General features: G+C 46.1%; 1 protein-coding gene across 1 annotated transcript in view; it reads right to left on the reverse strand.

Annotated features, from left to right (window-relative positions):
- Nucleotides 1–19,693, reverse strand: part of LOC143930209 (hexokinase HKDC1-like) — an 82,878-nt gene that overhangs the window by 21,770 nt on the left and 41,415 nt on the right. The window contains exons 8-11 of the mRNA XM_077454277.1: nucleotides 18,238–18,393; nucleotides 17,467–17,700; nucleotides 15,581–15,885; nucleotides 12,788–12,936 (exon numbers count right to left, since the gene is read on the reverse strand). Coding sequence (XP_077310403.1) covers nucleotides 12,788–12,936; nucleotides 15,581–15,885; nucleotides 17,467–17,700; nucleotides 18,238–18,393 — 844 coding nt within the window. The remainder of the gene's footprint in view (nucleotides 1–12,787; nucleotides 12,937–15,580; nucleotides 15,886–17,466; nucleotides 17,701–18,237; nucleotides 18,394–19,693) is intronic.

Here is a 19,693-nt window from a genome sequence, read left to right on the forward strand (position 1 = left end):
TCGTAAGCAACGAATCGTTCAGTCGCCATGTCCACTCCCTAATCGGAGTGGAGGGGATTGAGAGTGTCATGTGAATGGGAGAGTGGTCAGACCAAACCATAGGGTCTATGGTGCATTCAGGGGACCAATCCAGGCAGCTGTGGTCACACATTAAGTAGTCTATGCGACTGTAAGTGTGATGTACGTGAGAGAAGTGGGTATAGTTACGGGATGTGGGGTGTAGCACCCTCCAAACGTCAACAAGACGCAGATCGTAGAATGCACGTTTCAGTGCCCTCAGTTTGGGGAATGAGAGACATGATCGCGAGGTGGAGGAATCCAAGAGAGGTTCTAGAGGTGTGTTAAAATCCCCTCCCAAGACAAGCTTACCCTCCAGGAATCCTGACAGAATCTTCAGGTACTGCAACGCAGATGCTACCGGATTGACATTTGGGAGGTAAATATTAGCTACCGTGAATTTGGTGCCCCATAACATGAATTTCACGAAAACATACCTCCCCTGGGGGTCAGACAGATGGTCAAGCACTTCTATAGGGAGCGTCTTATGAAAGGCAATAGACACTCCCTTGGTTTTCTGGGTCGGGTTAGTACTATGGAACCATCTATTGAAGTATGTGCTGGAACAGGAAGGAGTGGAGGCAGAGTGAAAATGTGTCTCCTGTAGCAGAAGCACATTAACTAGGCGTTTGTGCATCTGGTAAAGGATTTGCCCTCGTTTAGCGGCAATATTAAGGCCATTCGCATTGTATGAACAAAATTGTATCCTGGGTTGAGACGTCGCCGTGTGGGCCATGACAGAGCAACAGAAAGAGAAAAAAAAGACAGAGTGAAAACAATTAAGACAACAGGAAAGGTAGCAGAGCACAGGGAGAGACGGCCAAAGACAGACGGGGAGGGAGAAAGGAGGGGGGAGAGATGGAAAAGAGGCAGGTCAGAGAGAGCGCCTGGGGTAAGGCGGCTCCAGGAGAATCCTAGAGTGTCCGTAAAAACGTAACACTTTTGTGAAATATCACGTAGTAGGCACGAATTGTGCCAATCCTATTGAGGGGGAGAGAATGAGGTTAGAATAGCTGAGTTGTGATCCCGATAACTTAGCAGGCATATATAGCATAAGTGTACCATACCCAAGGACCATGGCGTCTAATGCTCAACTTTGTAGGCACTATAAAAGAATAAAAAAAAAAAAAAGAAAACAAAGAAAAAACACAGCAGTGAAAAACAAGGTAGGAACTGGCTGGGGACAACCTAAAGGCTCAGGTATGCGGTCCCGAGGAGGTTGAACACACCAATTACCACAGTCATAACAGCTTTATCCAAAATCGTTGTCTTAGTCTAGCTCAGATAACAGTGCAATCGTACATCAGTTGTCCCTGACAAAGGCTACTGGGTTCGAGCCACAGATAAATTTAGGGTTGGTTCCGAGGAGAGACCTGGGATCCCCAGGACAAACCAGGGGATCATCAAGTCAATCCGCATGCCCAACGTTGTAAGGAGACATAATGAGTGTGTCCACTGCAACTCAACAAGCAACATCAGTGGTAATGTCCACCCTTCCATAGCCCCAGCAGTACAACTGCACCATCGGAGGGCAATGGAAGAACCCACGAGCCTAGCCAGACAGCTAAACCACCCATAGCATTCAAATTACACAGTTAGCAGGATTCAATGGCAAAAAAAAAAAAAACAGAGCGTAGGGAACATCGTTAAGACAAACCCGGCCTATATCAAGGACAAGACCTCCTAGCGGGGAGAGAGAGTTCAGGTTAGTCTTCTGGTGATGCGGCTCTCCGTATTCTGGGACCAGGGGGAACAAATCTAGGTCGTGAGTGTCTCCGGCGTTGCATAGGAGGACCCGGTAGTCGCTGACGGTCATCTGGAGGATCCAGCCAATTTGGGACGGTGATAGGGTCCCGGTCTAGGAAGAGAAAGAAGGCAGGAAGCTGGTCTGGGTCTGAGAGGACAAATTTGTGGTTATCCTCCTGGGTCACTTTGATGCTGAAGGGGTGGCCCCACGTGTACGTTGCACCTACTTGGCGAATCAAGTCCAGCAGTGGGCGGACCACCCGCCGCATGTACAGCGTGTTGCGGGAAAGATCTGGGTACAGGTGTATGGAGGATCCATGAAAGTCCAGTGGGCCCAGGCACCAGGCCCTGCGTAAGATCTCCTCCTTCAGAGTGTAATAGTGTACCCGGCAAAGGACATCACGAGGGCGATCCCTGCCATCTCCCCCCCTCCCCCAACTCTGTGCACTCTGTCCAATTCGATAGGGGACATAACTTCCCTCTCCAGGACCAAATTTAGGATAGCAATAACAGTGGGTTTGAGGTCAGTACCCGAGGTTGCCTCCGGGACACCCTGCAGCCGGATGTTATTTCTGCGGCTCCGGTTTTCACTGTCTTCTATTCGGAGCTGGTGTTGCCGCAACCGGGAGAGGTGAGCCGTAGATGCAAGTTCAAGTGCCGTTATACGGGCTGAATGGTCTTCTTGGGTGGTGGCCATTGTAGAGATTGCAGCCTCTGATGTCGAAACCCGTTGTTTGAGGGCATTCAGTTCACTTTGGAGAGAAGTTTCCATTTTGGAGGCCCAGGAATCAAAGTCAGCCCTGAAGGCAGAAAGTAAGGCAGTGGATGTGGAGCCCGGAGCCCTGCTCAAGGCTGAGGAAGACATCTCTTCTGGAACAGCTTCTACGTTTGTGGGAGGGGACATTGCAAATCCGGCCAGGGGATCCGGAGGGTCCATCGGGGGATTCGGCTGTGCAACCGAGTTGTTCCCAGTGGTAGGGCAAGCCGCTGTAGTCGGTGGAGGATGCTTCAGTTTGCCTGGGGTACGGCTCGTCGAGAGCCTATCTTTCCCTGCACGGGAGTCTTGTGAGGTTGTACGAAGTAGGTAACGTTGGATAGAGCCTTGTTGTAGTTCAGCAAAGTCAGCAGGATGAGAGCTGGAAGCCGCCATCAGCAAGTCGGGTATGATTAGTGGGGAACACAGCCCGCGGTTGTCGGGATAGCACAGAGCTCAGCGGTACATATCTTCAGCCGGCCATCAACAGCCACACGCACCCATATGTGAAGTGGGAAAGCAGCTAATGTGGTCCGTGTTGGCGGTGGAAGCGGGCTCTTGTTACAGTGTTAGCGTCCGGATGGAGCAAAATAGTCACAAAGTTGGAACTGGGAGCAGCCCTCCTTCCAGGCGTTTGCAAGAGCAGGGGGGAGCTGGAATAAGTGTTGCAGGGCAACGGTATGACAGTCTGTGGTGCTCTTGGGGATGAGGAGGGGGACAGACTATGGCCAGGCATGAATAGCAGCACTGGGTGGAGCAAGATGGCCACTGTAACAGCAATGAGCCAGAAGCCAGGTGGAGCAAGATGGCCACTGCTAGGCCAGGGGCCGTGAAACCTGTTTGCAGGCACTGTGGGGACTGAGGTATAGATGTGCCACACTATAGACAGTGGTGTGGCAGCCTGGGCATTTCCAGCAGGCGAGGGAGGGGCGTGACCTGGCTATGGGCAGGCGGCAGCTCCACGCCCGGGTGTACCAAGATGGCCGCTATACTACCCAGCCACAAGCATTCGGGTGGAGCAATATGGCTGCTTCTCTAGGCCCAGATCGTTCCCCCTTCCCTCCCAGTACTGCATATACCTGGGATGGAGTCTTTTCCGGGCGCAGAGAGGGACGGCCCGCTCCTCCGATCCAAGGCCAGGCCGGTCGCACCTCCGTGGGATGACTTCTGTAGGATACACCGGGGATCCGCAGGCCCCACTAGGCCGCACCAGGCCGGACCAGACCGCGGCCTCCACGAGCGTCCCCGGAGCTCAACCGGGCCACCGGAGGGCACAGAGAGGATCAAGGAGAGGGGTATGAGGGTGGATGAGGATCCCCTACCTCCCGGTTTGCAAGGATGAGGGCCGGTGTTGGCAGGCCTCGGAGCGGCAAAATGGCGGCCGTGATTGTCCAGGGGAAAGGGCTCTCGAGCCGTCTAGAGCAGGATCTCCGGGCAATAGTGGCTCCAAACCCCACAGGGCACCCAGATGGTCAGCTGGGGAAGGTGTCTGGCTCCCAGAAGGTCCCTGTAAGTGCGGATGGCAGCGGATTAGGGTGCAGGAGTAGCGGAGCTCTCACATTAGACGTCCGCCATTGTTTACATCCGGACACGCCCCCCCCTGAATTAGCTATTTTGATACCCGCCTGTGGCGAACTATACAGCAAAGTAATCCAGGTAACATAGCTCTCCCCAAAGCCCATGCTCCGCAGAACCCTCAACAGGTATTGCCAGTCCACCGAATCAAAGGCCTTGGCCATATCCAGGGAGACCACTACTCTAGATCCTTTTTCAGTGGGTGCAATTTGTAGGTGGGTAAACAATCTGCGTAAATTAGTGTCAGTAGAATTCTGCGGTATGAACCCTGTCTGATCAATATCCACCAAAGTCGTGATAACCTTAGAGAGTCTGGTAGCCAGCACCTTCGTGAGAATTTTTAAATCTTGGTTCAGCAATGAAATTGGTCTATACGAAGAACACGCAAGAGGGTCCTTGCCCGGCTTTGGTAGCAGGATCACCTGCGCCTCCAGCAATGAGGCTGGGAGCCACCTGTGTTCCAAGCAGTAGTCATACAATTGTTTAAGTCTAGGAACCAATGCTTCCATATGCTGTCTATACCACTCGATGCAGAAGCCGTCCGACCCAGGGGATTTACGGGCAGGAAAGGACCTAATAGCCTTTTCAATTTCCTCTGTCGTAATATCAGCCTCCAAATAATCCCTATCTGTCTCGGCCAGCCTCGGGATCTGCAATGATGCCAACACCCCGTCCAACTCCGCTATGTCATAGGTCGGTATGGGTGCATATAACGTTTTGTAGTATTCCACAAATGCGTCCAGTATGTCTGTGTACAATCCCTCCTTGATGCACTAAATTATGTAGTACCTGAAACAGTAGGTTTCTTTTTGGACGATCCAAGGGAATGCTGGATCTTAGAAACCTCTGAGGGTGAGCCCCTCGTAACTCAAGTTTGTAACCGTGGGATAAAGTTGAGGTGACCCACTCGTCCTGAACCACTGTTCTCCAAACGTCCGCAAAGTGCAGCAGCCTTCCCCCCACCCAATAGAGCAGGGGCATCCCCTCAAAAGGAGGGCTTGGTGCCAGGTTTAGAATAGCTTTGGACCCATGGGTTTTTCAGGCCCTGGCCTTGCGGCTTACCGCTGGCTCTAGCGCTCTGTTGGTGCCGGTACTGCTTTGGTGCTGAGACACCTTAGGAAGTAGTCCCTTAGGTTTTAAACGGGGGGTGCCTGGTGCTTCTCTTTACAGGAAGTAGAGAGTTCTTCCCTCCGGAAATCTTTTGAATATATTTGTCCAAATCATCACCAAACGCTCCCCATGAAAGAAGAAACCTGCCAATAACTTCTTACAAGGAAGCTCGGCTGACCAGTTCTTAAGCCACAAAAGTCAGCGCATATGTACAGACAAGAGAGACAAACGAGAAACCTGCTGTATTGAATCCTTTAAGGCATCAACAGAAAAACACAGTGCTCAAGGAATATCTGTCTTATTTTCAGCAAGATCAGCCTCCTGGTTAGGCCTGTCATGCCGCCTGACCTGATCCTTTATGGACTGGCAGATACCAATTGCTGCAACAGTTGGCTGAATAGCTGAACTGGCCGAAGAAAAGGAAGCCTTTAATAATGACTCTGGTTTCTTGTCAACAGGGTCTTTCAAGCCCTGTGCATTATTCACCGGACAAATTAACTTCTTGTTTAAGGAAGAGACTGCTGAATCGATGGCTGGTATGCTCCACCGCTTAATGAACTTTTCATTCATGTGATATAAATGGGAAAATCTCTTAGGAGGAACAAATATTCTGTCAGGATGTTCCCAATCAGCATACACCACCTGTTCCAACAGTGAGTGTAAGGGGAAAGCCTATGCGGCCTGAAAAGGCCTCAGGGACCCCAAGGGGGCTCAGTAACCTCTGCAAGAGGCAACTTAAAGGCAAAACGAACCATCTCAGTAAGAGTCTGAATCAAAAGCCTCTGCGACTGAGAGGCAGGCACCAACTGGATATCGTCTTGTCCAGATTGCTCAGGAGCAGACTCATCTGCCAGGCCCTCCACAGAATCCTGAGCTTTTAGCTCTTCCCCATCCCCAACCCATTCCTGCGCCAAACTAGGAGGCTCAGGGAAGGGGGATCTGTCACGCTTCTTGCCACCCTGTGGGATGGAGGCAATCATGCCAGCAATCCTGTGCTCTAACCCAGCTAGGGCCAATGACAGTTCATCCATGGTGATAAAGGGTGAAGCAGCAGCGTTGACTGTAGGCACAATACTACATAGGCGCAGTGGCTCAGATTGCCTGGAAGACTCTGTTCTTTGAGGGGATACAACACTAGGGATGTGACTAGGTTCATCAGGAGCTACTGACAACATAGGTGTGCCCTTCCCTGTAGTGTTAGTCCCGCTCCTCTTTTTTTGAAGACATTTAGACAAGCCACAAAAAGGGAGTACCCTGGGTATAGTATTAACACACCTCAGAAGGGAGACCATTTAATAGGGCTCACCAAGCCCCTATGCAACAATCCTGCTAAGCACCTTAGTCTGAAAAGCAACATCTGGTGACTCACGTGACTCGGGTAAGGAGAAATGAACCACTTCAAATGTCTGGTTCAGAGCCTGCTCTGTGTCCCACAGTTGCCTTCTGGAAGTACTGCATGGCTTGGCTTACACAGCTTAAATAAGCTGGCTGTGCACTGGGATGTTCTGTGCATGCATGTGCACGTGCGTGGTCCCGGCAAATGGGGCGCGGCTGTATTCCCTTATGACGCAGATCTCCGTGCACCCAGATTTAGGCTACAGCATATGCGTGGCTCCAAGTGCGCACAATGCCTATGAAGAAGCCGCGTCATACAACTGCTGAGCACAGCAGTGTTCTTGCGAATGCACGTGTGCCAAGGTGAAATGGTGCACCATCATGTGCCATTAGACAGGTAAAAACCAGCCAGACACAAGCAAGTACACTTTGCAAATACCCGCAGCTAGCCCAAAACTTCCCCGTAGGGTCACTGCACACAGGTGTCCAGCCTCTAGCTAGCTTGATTGATTGTTACAATCAGTGGGACACCCCACAATAAGTAAATAACGGGGTTTCTCTTACCCGTCCAGGCTCAGGGCAGCTTAGAAACTAAGAGCCCAATCTTCATTCATCACAGCAGTTTCCTGTCACTTGAGGACCTTCAAGGACTGGGTACACTTTTCATGTTTAGGGTCCACTCCCTTGGACCTGTACAGCAGCCTGCAGGAATGCCTTAAGGCTGTGGTGACGCAGGATCCAGCGCCCAGAGGTCCCATTACAGGCAAAACCTCGTAGGATTTTGAGTCTTCTTTGCGAGGCTTGGGTACTGTAATGTTTATGCAGAATCACTGTGACCCTTAACCCCTTTCTCCTGATGCATGCTGGGGGAGGGGCTGTACCAGGAAGTCGTCCACAGTGTGTGTGGGATTGCAAGCAGCAGCATGATGCTTAGAGGGACATCTGTTGTATATGAATCCTCCATGTAAGAATGTACATCGCTATCTGAGTGAGTAATAAACCCTTCCCTGGTTAAGAAGTGCATCCAGCCTGTGTGTAACTTGCTGAGCAGACACTGGCAGCATTGCTAGCAACAACCTGAGAGAACCTGTGTATAAGGGACATAACAGATACCATTTATCTAAGCATATAGAGCCTGTGTCAAATGGATCTGATCGGTCAATCCTTTGATTCAATTAGGAAGTGTTTGTGGGACTAGAGACCTGGAGCTCAGAGACCTCAAACAAATGTGCTCATCAACCTTGGTAAAAAAAAAATGATGTACTTCCTGTATGGGAGAGGTTATATAGGGGATCAATTCCTGTCTAAGACTTTGTTTACCCGTGTCCATTCACCTAGAGATGGCATATAACCCAGTAGGTAATGAATATTAGCTTAAATCTGTGTCCCATGATGTATGAAAAAGAAGTTACAGTTTGAAATCACTGATGTAGAATATCAATGTACACAGAACAGACAATAAATGAAGGGATCTCTAAGAAAGGCTACTGGTTGCGGTCTATAATACCACTGCTAAAGGGGAATCCCAGGTCGGCCTAATATACCTTTAATCCTAATGAGAGATGTGGTAATATAGGTATTTGTAGTGTGTCCCTTTAAATAGAAATAGAATAGCAGTATCCATACCTACCCAGAGGAGTCTCGGACCAGGCTCCTCTCTGTGGACCTCGCTCTCCTCCCAGGTTTGGCCCTGCTATCTGGCATCTGAACTCTTACTGGTTAGAGGATGAGATGGTGCAGGGAGAGTGCAGAAAGGGTATTACAGGCTATTGCAAGGACAACTTGGGAACAGTAAACCCCTCCACAGAATCGGAAGCATTTAAGTCCACATTGAGGGGCACCTTTATGTCCATCACGGGATTCCTACGGAATAACAATAGGCAACTTACGGGGGATCTGGAAAAACTGATATGGTACAAGCAGAATCTGCTTATGCCTCTAACCCGACTCCCAACACAAGAGACGCAGGGAGTATGAAATATACCTCTCCCACCCTCACGACTGAACAGAAAGATGAGCTAGAGGCACCTATCTCAGTTGAAGAAATCACAGTAGCTATCTCACAAATGCCTGCTCATAAAACTCCCAGTTTGGATGGCTATCCAATCGAATGGTATACACAATTTAAAGACACACTATCCCCATTTCTTTTACACACATACAACAAGGCTTTAGATATAGGGGTCCTCCCCCCTACTATGCACAAAGCCTTGATTATACTTTTACTAAAACCCCACAAGAACCCACTTAAATGCAAATCATACCGCACGATATCACTCATAAATGTGGATGTTAAGATCCTGGCCAAAGTGTTGGCAAATTGTTTAAACACTGTAGTGATGACCCTGGTACACAGTGACCAGGGGGGATTTATACCCGGAAGGTCCACCAGAATGAACATCCGCAGACTATTCCATAATCTGCAATACCCACACGACTGTTCTGCTACAATGGCCATAGTATCCCTAGATACATGTAAAGCGTTCGACAGTGTGCAATGACCTCTTCCAGGTGTTGAAAATGTACGGCTTTGGCCACAGAATGGTGGCATGGATAAAACTCCTTTATGCTTCCCCGAGGGCCCGTATTCGGGTTAACTCTACAGTCACTGAGTCCTTCTCAATCAATAGGGGCACAAGACAGGGGTGTCCACTGTTCCCCGTTCCTCTTTGCCCTGGCCATGGAGCCGCTAGTGGTATGTATCCGCTCATCTCCATCAATAAAAGGCCTCCCCTTCGCCCCATTGAGGAACGAACCTCACTCTATGCGAATGACACCTTGGTGTACCTGTCGGACACCGATGTGTCACTCAACACATTTTTATCCAAGATCAAAACATTTGGAGACTACTCCGGATTCAGGGTGAATTGGGACAAATCCAGTCTCTTCCCCTTGGACTAAGACGTAACTTCTCATATTCACCCAGACTCTAATCTGCAGGTGGTGTCCTCCTTTAGGTATCTAGGGGTCTGGTGCAGACACCTCTGTCCAATTATATTGTCAATAACTTAGACCCACTACTAAATCGCTTAAAGGAGCAAACTAAATAGTGGATGGACCTGACCCTGGATCTCATGGGGAGGGCAAATACCCTCAAAATGATATATTTACCAAGACTGCTATACATCCTGGCCAACTCCCTGTGCAAAATACCTAAATCTATTTTCAAACATATAGACACAATCTGTACAACGTTCCTTTGGAAGGGCAGATCCCTCAGAGTGGCGCTTGAGACACTAAGGTTACCGACACACCTGGCAGGATTGGCATTCCCACACTTCTTTCTATATTACCTAGCATCTCAACTGGTGCATATCCATGACACCCGATAGCAGCAAATGCATGTACTACCACTGAGGGGGCCATTGCGTCCTCCATGGAAAGCCTTTACAATATTGTTTATAGGGGCAAAGTCCTGCCCCACCCCGGCACCTCTATGCTGGCCACATCCCTTTCATTGTTCAAATACATCACCACCAAAATAACATGGCACACATGGTCGGTATCCCCGAATAACCCTCTATGGTTCAATCCCACCTGGCAGGAACTTTACTCTTTACCTGACCCTAAACATTGGTACTCCAAAGGGATTAAATACCTTTGTCACCTATACACTGCACAAGGCTTTAAATCCTTCCATCAGCTCACACTTGACTTTGACTTGCTGCACTCATACCTGTTTTACTACTATCAGCTCAGACATGCTATCAGAGCACAGTTCAGCTCCTTAGATGACCCAACTAATCTACCACCACTAGAGAAACTGCTGAGACAACCTGACACTACTAAACTTATATTTACTTATTACACTGCCCTAATGACTGACTTTAACCCCAGATTTAGTAGGGCTCAGGAAAAATGGATCTCTATGGACATCTCCCTTGCAGAGGAGGACTGGACGGAGTTTAGTGACATGTACAAAACATCAGTTATTTCATCAAGAGACCACATTATACAGGTAAAAATTTTCCATCAATCTCACCTCACCCCAACCAGGTTTAAAAAGATGGGTTTGTCGCCCATGGCTGAATGTTTCCGTGGCTGAGGCCAAGAAGCCGACTTCCTACACTGTTTGTGGGCATGCCCAATGGTTCAGGACCTCTGGGCAGAGGTGGGCTCCTTTATCTCCACAGCCCTAGGCCTCCCTAACATTATTCACCCCAATAATTGTCTGCTGGGCATCTTTGGTGACCTGCAAATATCGACGCCTGCCAAAAGGCTACTCCACATTCTCTACTTTTATGTTAGAAAAGTTATATTGTTGTCATGGAAGGGAATACAGACCTCTTTAAAAACCTTATGGTTGAAGCTAATCAACGATGCTATCCCAATGTACAAACTTACCTTTGAACTGCGGAAATGAAGCAAAACATTCCACAAAATATGGGACAGGTGGCTGGCTAGCCCCCTGACCCTCCCCTCACAATAGAAATAGATTGCCTGTAGGTCACGTCACTCTACAAACTATATATATAGAATTTTACTGGTGTTAAAGGGGTTGTAAAGTAAAAATTTATATTTTTTTAAAATAACAAACATGTCATACTTACCTCCACTGTGCAGCTCGTTTTGCACAGAGTGGCCCCGAACCTGCTCTTCTGGGGTCCCTCGGCGGCTGTCTCTGCTTCCTCCCGCAGGTGCTTCTCACGTTAATGCGAGCTCCCTCGCATTGGTGAGAAGCACTGCGGGCGCGCTCCCGTGATACAGCCGGCGGCTATAGCCGCTCGCTGTATCACAAGGCCCCGCCCCCCGGCGCGCTGCATCATTGGATGTGATTGACAGCAGCGCGAGCCAATAGCTGCGCTGCTTTCAATCCATCCACTCCAGCCAATCAGCGGCCAGGCTGAGCAGCGAAGAGGACGGCGGGGGCGAGCGCGGGATTTTCGAGGGGTCAGGTAAGTAAAACGGGGGGACTGGGGGCGCCAGCAGTGTGAGATGTTTTTTCACCTTAATGCATAGAATGCATTAAGGTGAAAAAACATTTACCTTTACAACCCCTTTAAGCAAGCGACACCTTGATTGTATTCTACATATGAATGTATGATGCTTAAACAATGTATTATAAGTCTCCCAAATGCACAAGCCTAGTATTTGGTGCTGTATATATATATATATATATATGATTGCCCAAGTTTTGTTCTTGTTTTTGTAAAACATATTGTTTTTTTTGGTTCGTCTGTTTGTCATAAAACGAATAAAAATATCTTTAAAAAAAAAAAAGAAAAAAAAGAATAGCAGTATCCAGGATGCAAGGTCTTGCAATGATCTTCACCAACAAGCTGGAGCTCAAAAAACAAGAATTCTGAGTGTGGTACCGTGATATGTAGCCAAGGCAAAGCAGCTGAGCTTGGCCAGCAGTAATCCTTAAAGCAATTCCAGATGGAAGGTGTCAATATACAGTGTCCTGTGAAATATGATGGCAGGGATTGAATTGGTGGGCAGATGCCCTCTCACCAAACTGGAGAACAGTGTAGGAACATCCTGAAGAGTGAACCAAGTCAATTCTTCTTTCTGCAAAACAGGTGGCGATGACAGTCTAGCTGCTTGGACCTCTAGTATTCTGATCTTGCTATTTACAGTGACACTGAGGTGGTGCCCCTCATGTAGCAAGCGGCGTGGGACCTGCCTCGGTCAGAGCTGGGATCTCCGTGTTGCCGCATGGTAGGCCATAGTCCTCTCGCACAGCAGCGGATGGGTGTCTACTTGATGAGAACTGGGAAGCAAGAGCTTTTGGGCCTGGTCTGCTGACCCTTTTATAGCCTCCCCCAGAGTTCTTTCCCTGGAGCAGATAGTCTGCTGGGAGATGTAATCCAGGGATAGTTCTGCTGATCAATGATGTCTGTTCAGGAGACTACAGTTCTCACAATGCCCTCTGCTTGGCTCAGGAAGAGGATGCATGTAATCCAAGCCCAGCACTAGAGGAACACGGAGACAGTCCAAGAAAGGAGAGGGTAAGTCTGCAGTGCCAGATAACTGTAGTCCGCTGTCGGCTAAATCAGTGAATGTGGTAAAAATTTCATTTGCAGAGAATGCCCAAGCATATGACTGGCTCACCTCAAACTATGCTAAGGGAAAATTACCATGCAAAGTGCAAATTCTATTGCAAAGTGAACAGCCTATTTGCCTTTAGTAAATCAACCTCAATGTGTCACTTATCTTGTAGTTTCACAATAAGACTGGTTGTAACATGCAGGCAGTTTGTACAATTACCTCTTCTCCAGTTCCTTGCATTATCTCTAGAGGAATGGCAAAGATCTTATTATACATTTTCACATAGCGCCTTCTTCCACTGCGGATCTTCACTAGCAATACTCGGAAGTTTGTTCCTCCAAGATCCAAAGCCAGAAAATTTCCTTTCTCTGTAATATATTTTGTACCTATTACTGCCCCTGTACAATAATGTTAATGTAATCAGATTCAACAGTGCTAAATTAATTAAATCTGCTTATTATATTGATGGCCTGCTGGCTGGTTTGAAGCATTTTTTTACATTTTGGGCTCCAAAAATTGTTCAAAATTAAATTTTTAGGTCCCAAAAAATGGAACACCAATATTTTGGATGCTACCCTAAAATATTCAGAACAAAAAATGAGAATTTGAACAGAATTGGAATATTAAACTTAAAAGAAGTGATGTCACCTCAAGCTCCCTCAATGGAGTTTTTAATTATACAGTAGTTTTTAACGTGGATGGATTAGTCAGAGTACAAGATATTCAGATCATCATGAATAAACTTATACATGCTAATTAAATTACCTTATAGCAAGGTTTCTCAACTCGAATATTTAATCATACCCACAACCAGTGGCGTAACTAGAACCTTCAGGGCCCCAATGCAAGAAACCATGAAGGGCCCCCCTGAACCCCAGCCAGGGCCCTTCCCTCCGAGTCCGGCGGTGGAACTCCAGGGCGTGGTCACAGGTATGACCTTTGTGAGCCCTGTAGTTCCACCACTGGTATCAGTATTTTTATTTTTATTTATTTTTAGGTGCCCTGTGCCTGTCCCTAGGCAGGATGGGGTCCCCGTCCCCAGAAGAGATGAGGTCCTTTTCTCCAGGGCAGATGAAGTTACTGCCCCCAGGTGAGAAGGGGTCCCTGTCCCCAGGGGAAGTGGGGGTCCCTGTCCCCATGTGAGAAGGGGTCCCTGTCCCCAGGGGGAGATGGAGGGGGTATGTAATGGTGTGTGGGGGATGGGGTCCTCTCATTCACCATGACCAAGCTGTAGGCCATGCACTCATCCATGTTGGCCTGGGCTCCATCCAGTGTGCTGCACGGGCGATCAGCATATCTCCCAGAAAGACCTTTCATCATCTGTGTATGACGGGGAGGAGGGGGGGCTGGCAGACAAGCCTGCAGTGTCCTCCGGGGAGCCGGCTCTCATAGGGCTGCACTGCATCTGTGTGCTTAAAGTTTGTTTACCCGGGAAAAGTTTGCAGTGCAGAGTGGGCCGGACTCGGGGTGGGCGGGACTCTGGCTGGGGAGAACAGACATCGGACTGAGTGGCAATGCATGGAGAAGGAGAGGGGTACTCTGAGGAGCTGGCTGAGGACACAGGTCATGCGGGGAATGCAAAACTAAAGAGCAGCCATATGTAGAGGGGGCTGCATGGGCCCCCAGCATCACAGGGCCCGGTTGCGGTCGCAACTGCTGCACCCCCTATAGTTACGCCCCTGCCCACAACAGTAAACGTTTTCAGGATCTCTCTAAATTTGGTGGATTAAAGGATAAGTTCACCTTTACAAAAAATAAATACACAGTTTTTTGCGGGTAAAAATGTATGCATTTATTATAATTTTTTTTTTTCAGGGGCCTGTAAAGCGTATTGTGGGTTTAATATCATGGTCCTGCAGACTGTCTGTCTAGCTGTCTGCCCATACCTCCAATACGGGCAGGCAGTTACTTAATGACAGGAAGCTAGATGAACTACCTAGAGTAGTCGCAAAGGCTGTAGTACTTGTAGTTCACAGTTTCACAGGAATCAATGACATGGCTGTGTGGGCAGAGCCCCGCAGGGCTGGGCACTCTTTGAATCGTGACAGAGTGCAGTGCGAAGATCCCCCACTCACTGCCACAAGGAGTGGGAGGGGGTGGAAATCGGGGTCTGATGTTGAACATGTTACACCCTAAATATGGGTGTAATATGTACAGAAAGGTGAACTTACCCTTTAAAGCTGGGCTACGTGCAGACATAAAAATACCCCTCTGAATGAAGATATGCATGTGAATGTATTTTTAAACTAGCAATTTCCTGAATTTGTCTCATCATCAAAAACTGCAATTTTTACTGTGTGCACGTCTTTACTCTTATTATTACATTTTAGGATTACTTCTAAAATATTGTACAGATCAGGAAGGTGTAAAAAGATTTTCTCAGGGTGTCAAATATACTGAGTATGCCATAATATTTATAGTTGTATATAAAAGATCAAAAATGTATTGATTATGCTACTGTACTGCAAACTACAGGATACAATTATTTTAGCAGAGAATCCCAGAGACCTGAAAAATATTTCAAGGGTTCTTCCAAGGTAAAAAAAAAGGTTGAGAAAGGCTGCCCTACACTTTAGAACTAATAGAGGACAGTACTAATAGTCAATCAGGTATGCTACATGTGCATCGGCTGACAAGGATGTTGTCAGCCAATGCATGTTAACATAAGGAGAGAGCAGAGGGAGAAACGGAATAAGCAAGAGAGGCGTTTGCTCCTTTTCTGCTGTGGAGGGCGATTGGGGTGGTGACATAGCTGTATTGCATAACTGCAGTAAAAAAAAATCAGGTCACCAACTCATATGTGTTGTCTAAAAGTGATACAAGGGTTTTTTTTCCCGACTGTATATTTAGCGGTTTGCCTGGGGGTTAGGTTTTTTTTGTTTTGTTTTTTTGTCCTTGAAGCAACAGAGGGAAATGCTGATCTTTTGGAAATTATAGGGGACTGGAAATTAGAAGAATAAAAACCCAGAGAAATACACCCATGTGGAATTTCACACATCATGGAATACATACCTGTCCCATCAGGTGTTCCATAAACATATGTTGGTAGCATTTTCACTGTGGCTTTGTCATGAGTTTCTTTCTGAAGTCCACATTTTAGTTCAGTCAACATTCTCTGCTTAATATCTGCAAGTTTCTCATCACTGACACGGAACTCATCTAGTACTTCATCAATCTCCTTGCGTTGGGTCAGAAGTCTACAAGCCACTGCTGTAACCATAGCTGCCCCTCTCCCGCTGCCACATTCTGAAAGCAGGAAGCGTACATCACAATTGGGGACCAGTCTCCTGACCACCTTGTGGAGCCGTTTAGCATATCTGAAAAACAAAACCACCTAGTAGGTTACCTGGGTAGCGTAATTTTTTTTTGTATAACCCAAATGCTGCATTTTGACAGTGATCACCTAGGATTATTTGGTAGCATGTGACTGGACATACACCAGTTATGCACCTTGGTACGTTACTTAGACCTTGGCAACTAGGGAGTGGGTACATAATAATCAATGCAGTTATTAAATAGAACTTAAACAAGGAGTGTGAGCAACAGAATAACCTCTAGCTCTAATTGGGGAACCCTAATTTAGCTCTAGCAACCTACAAGGAGTTGTTGTCATTGCTCAAGCCCTTTTCACAACATTTCAGTAAAAAAGTTCCTTTAAGTAAGCCTCCTAAGATTTAAAGCAGGCAGAATGGGATGTGCACGACATGACAGGCACACATTTCTTGATAGCAGGGATCATATCCCATTCTGTTGCTATACTCATTTTACACATTTTTTTCTCCTGCATTGTTGGTTATGTCACTAAACATTTGTAGTAAAAAAAATGCATCTCACTTAAATATGTCTTGTGAAGTTAAAGTGATTATCAAGGTGTGTAGGGTTGATGAGCAATGGTGTGAAAAAGACAGACTTTACTAATAGACTTTACTAATTAGATAACGAGATCTAAAAGAGCCCAGGTGGTAATGGTTCTTTTTTTACATTGAGGAGAAAAAATAATAATATATATATATATATATATATAAAAAAGGATTGTCACCAGGTATGATTGCTGTTATTGTCTGGGTCAGGGAGAAGAAAGTGGCAGCTGATCCTAGCACTCTGGGAATATAAGAGGAGATAACTTGATGTCTTATAACATTTTGCTCTTGTTGAGATGACTGCACATAGTGTATATGGTAAACCTAAAGCTACACACATATATTAACAATTCAGCTGCTTAATCATGCATGATTTGGCAAATATACAAGCTTTTGCACAGGAAAAATAGTGAAGAATAGTCAAGGAATAGTGAAGGAGAATAGTTGATATCCCCAATGCTAGCCTCTCTGGGTATAAATATGTTATTGGCTGAAAAAGGTGCAACCCGGCAAACTGATCCTACCTCCTGAGAAAGCATGAGTAGGAGGATGTTTAGAACATTCATTTAATAAATCACGTTTATTCTCCTTTCGCACTACCAGTAATGTTTATCACCCACTCACCCAATATTGTCGCCTCATGATGCTTTTATTTTTTTTATTTTTAAATTATTGCGGAAAAGCAATTTTGCATTGTGGGAAAGCACCACAACTGCGAACAAAGCATTAAGCTTGTGACTGCAGCATGGCCACTGTTCACTTACATGTTAGAGGTACACTGGCAGTGCTGCCTGTCAAACTCATGAAGCGTTAAAATTGCCAATGTGCACGTACCTGAGCAGCACCATGTCCACTTGTACGTAGGTGGGCGGTCAGTAAAAACGGATGAACCACCTGTTTTTACCACCCCCTTTCCCCCCTCCTGGCCACCTGTGTGAACGGAGCCTTAGTCACATCAAAATTAAGGTTTTAGAACAACCTCAGCAGGAAGGAAAACATATGTATCATTTAATATTGCATATACAATGTATTACTCACTGTGGGTGAGTTTTATAGACTGTACCATCCATTCCAACAGTGGTCCTCATCCGCTCTAACTTCTTGTTTTGCCGAAGCCTGGTAAGTATTGCAGCCAGAGCAGCTGCACACAGATTGGCTGATCTAAATGAGACAATGGTGGCAACATGCTGCACAGCAATGCAATCATCTTCTGATGGCTCCAGTCCGAGGTCAAGCAATACTTGCTTGGTGTTATACAGTCCCTCGTTGTATCTGTAATAGTGAAGCAAAGTTATTCATATACCATATTTGGAGGGAACAACAATGAAGCATCACAAAGAGGAGTATGTGTTTTCTTCTTCTCTAAATATCCCTAGTAAACTTAGCTAGCTATGGCCTTTCCTATTTATTCCTGATAATAGAAATGATAAGACTTGCAGTAATTTTCATTATAAATGTACAGTACTTGCTAAACACACAATAAAGGCATACATTTCCCATTAGGTGTCCATAAGTGTAGGTTGATCTTCAGAAAATCCAACCACTGATAAATGTAAGTACCTGAAAAACCTGTGTGTTTCCCTTTTACCCCATTTTTGGTTGGCCAAGTAAGTACAGATTACATAGTGAGTGCAAAGTGTCACAATCACTTCACCAGACTGTCTTATGTCTATGTGCACTTGAGACTGTAAACATTAGAGCTCATTTAATCAATTTTAATAATGTTTTTTGATGTAAACTGTTGGTAATCTCCTTAGACACTGCTTAACATTACCACTGCAAATAACGGTTCTTAATAAACATGCTTACGTCTCCATGGATGCCACATGGCTAGTTTCAATCGTGCCCTTGGTACGGAGAGCCGTTGAGATCTTTCCACCAAATAGAAGACCTTTCTTTGCCATCTCCAGCAGAATAAGTCGGACAAGTTCTCCCATGTACAGACCACTGATCATCTTCTCAAATCTGCCATTCAACAAAAAATAGAATACATCCCTCAAAACATCATAAAGACAGCCAGTGATCTGGCAGGGAGCTAGATCTGTATGGCACATGGATGTACAAAACCCTTACATCAGTATAATTCATTTACAAAAAAATTGAACTATTTAATTAGCAAGTAAGCATTAGTATGAGAAATGTTACAAACACTAAATCGCCTGCGCTTGGGAGTGGGCCCAGAGATATCAATACACTATAATTCCATCCTGGCTTTCATGGACAAGTCTCGCCTTGCTGCCCTTATAAGCCTGGGGAGTCTGGAACCACTGGAACCACAAAACAAAATAGAGGGCGCACCAACCTAGTACATTATACTAAAGCTGGAACTTTATTAATATAAAAGGTGGTAAGTATTATACTCACAAAATGACAGTTATATTAAAGCTCCTCACTAAGAACAACACCATCCAAGTCCACAGTACATCATAACGTGTGGCATGATGTACTGTTGACTGGATAGCACTGTTCTTTGTGATGAGCTTTAGTGCAACTGTCATTTTGTGAGTATAATACTTACTTCCTTTTATATTAATACAGTTATGGTTTTAGGATAATGCACTAGGTTGGTGCGCCCTCTGTTTTGTTTTGTGGTTTCATTAGATTAAGAAATCCCAGGGAAAAAAAAACTATACTAGCTGTCGTTTGAAACACATCTATTCTCAGATACACATACAAGGTCATATGTACAAAGGTGTTCATATGGTGATCTATGTCTACCGTATTAGATTTGTATCTGTAAAACAAAGCATTGTTTTTGGCTGGATGTTTTTAATGCTGTTGCTAGAGTTTTTTTGCATGTGGACTGAAAAATCTGGAATGGGTGCCTGTATCCCATAAACATTCCATATATCTAAACTTGCCTGATTCAGAGTCATTGGACAATGAACAGTAACATCTACCAGCTACCTAGGAAATATATTTTTCTATATTTTGTTCCTACTGCCACGTAAATAAATAACAGTGTCAGGAAAAATCTAAATAAGTTACATCTGTCACAAATCTGGGCAATGAGGCCTAAGCATGTATAGCCCGACTGGTGGCACCTTTAATTCAACCTGGGCATTATTACAAGTTGCATGGTAAATCTCCTGCCCTGTCTGGTCAGGTGCAAGGAGAGGGGTGGAGAGGAATTGGGTTGTCAGGATCTTGCTGACTGGACTTTGGCCCCACCCATGGGTGCTAGAGGACAGACAGAAGTATCCCCAGTACAGAAGATATGACAGACATCTTTTTCAGGAGCCTGACTCTAGACTTTAGTCTTTTA

This window comes from Lithobates pipiens, unplaced genomic scaffold (assembly GCF_037356315.1).
Source record: "Lithobates pipiens isolate NorthernLeopardFrog02 unplaced genomic scaffold, aLitPip1_a1.2 Scaffold_25, whole genome shotgun sequence".
Taxonomy (NCBI): Eukaryota; Metazoa; Chordata; class Amphibia; order Anura; family Ranidae; genus Lithobates; species Lithobates pipiens.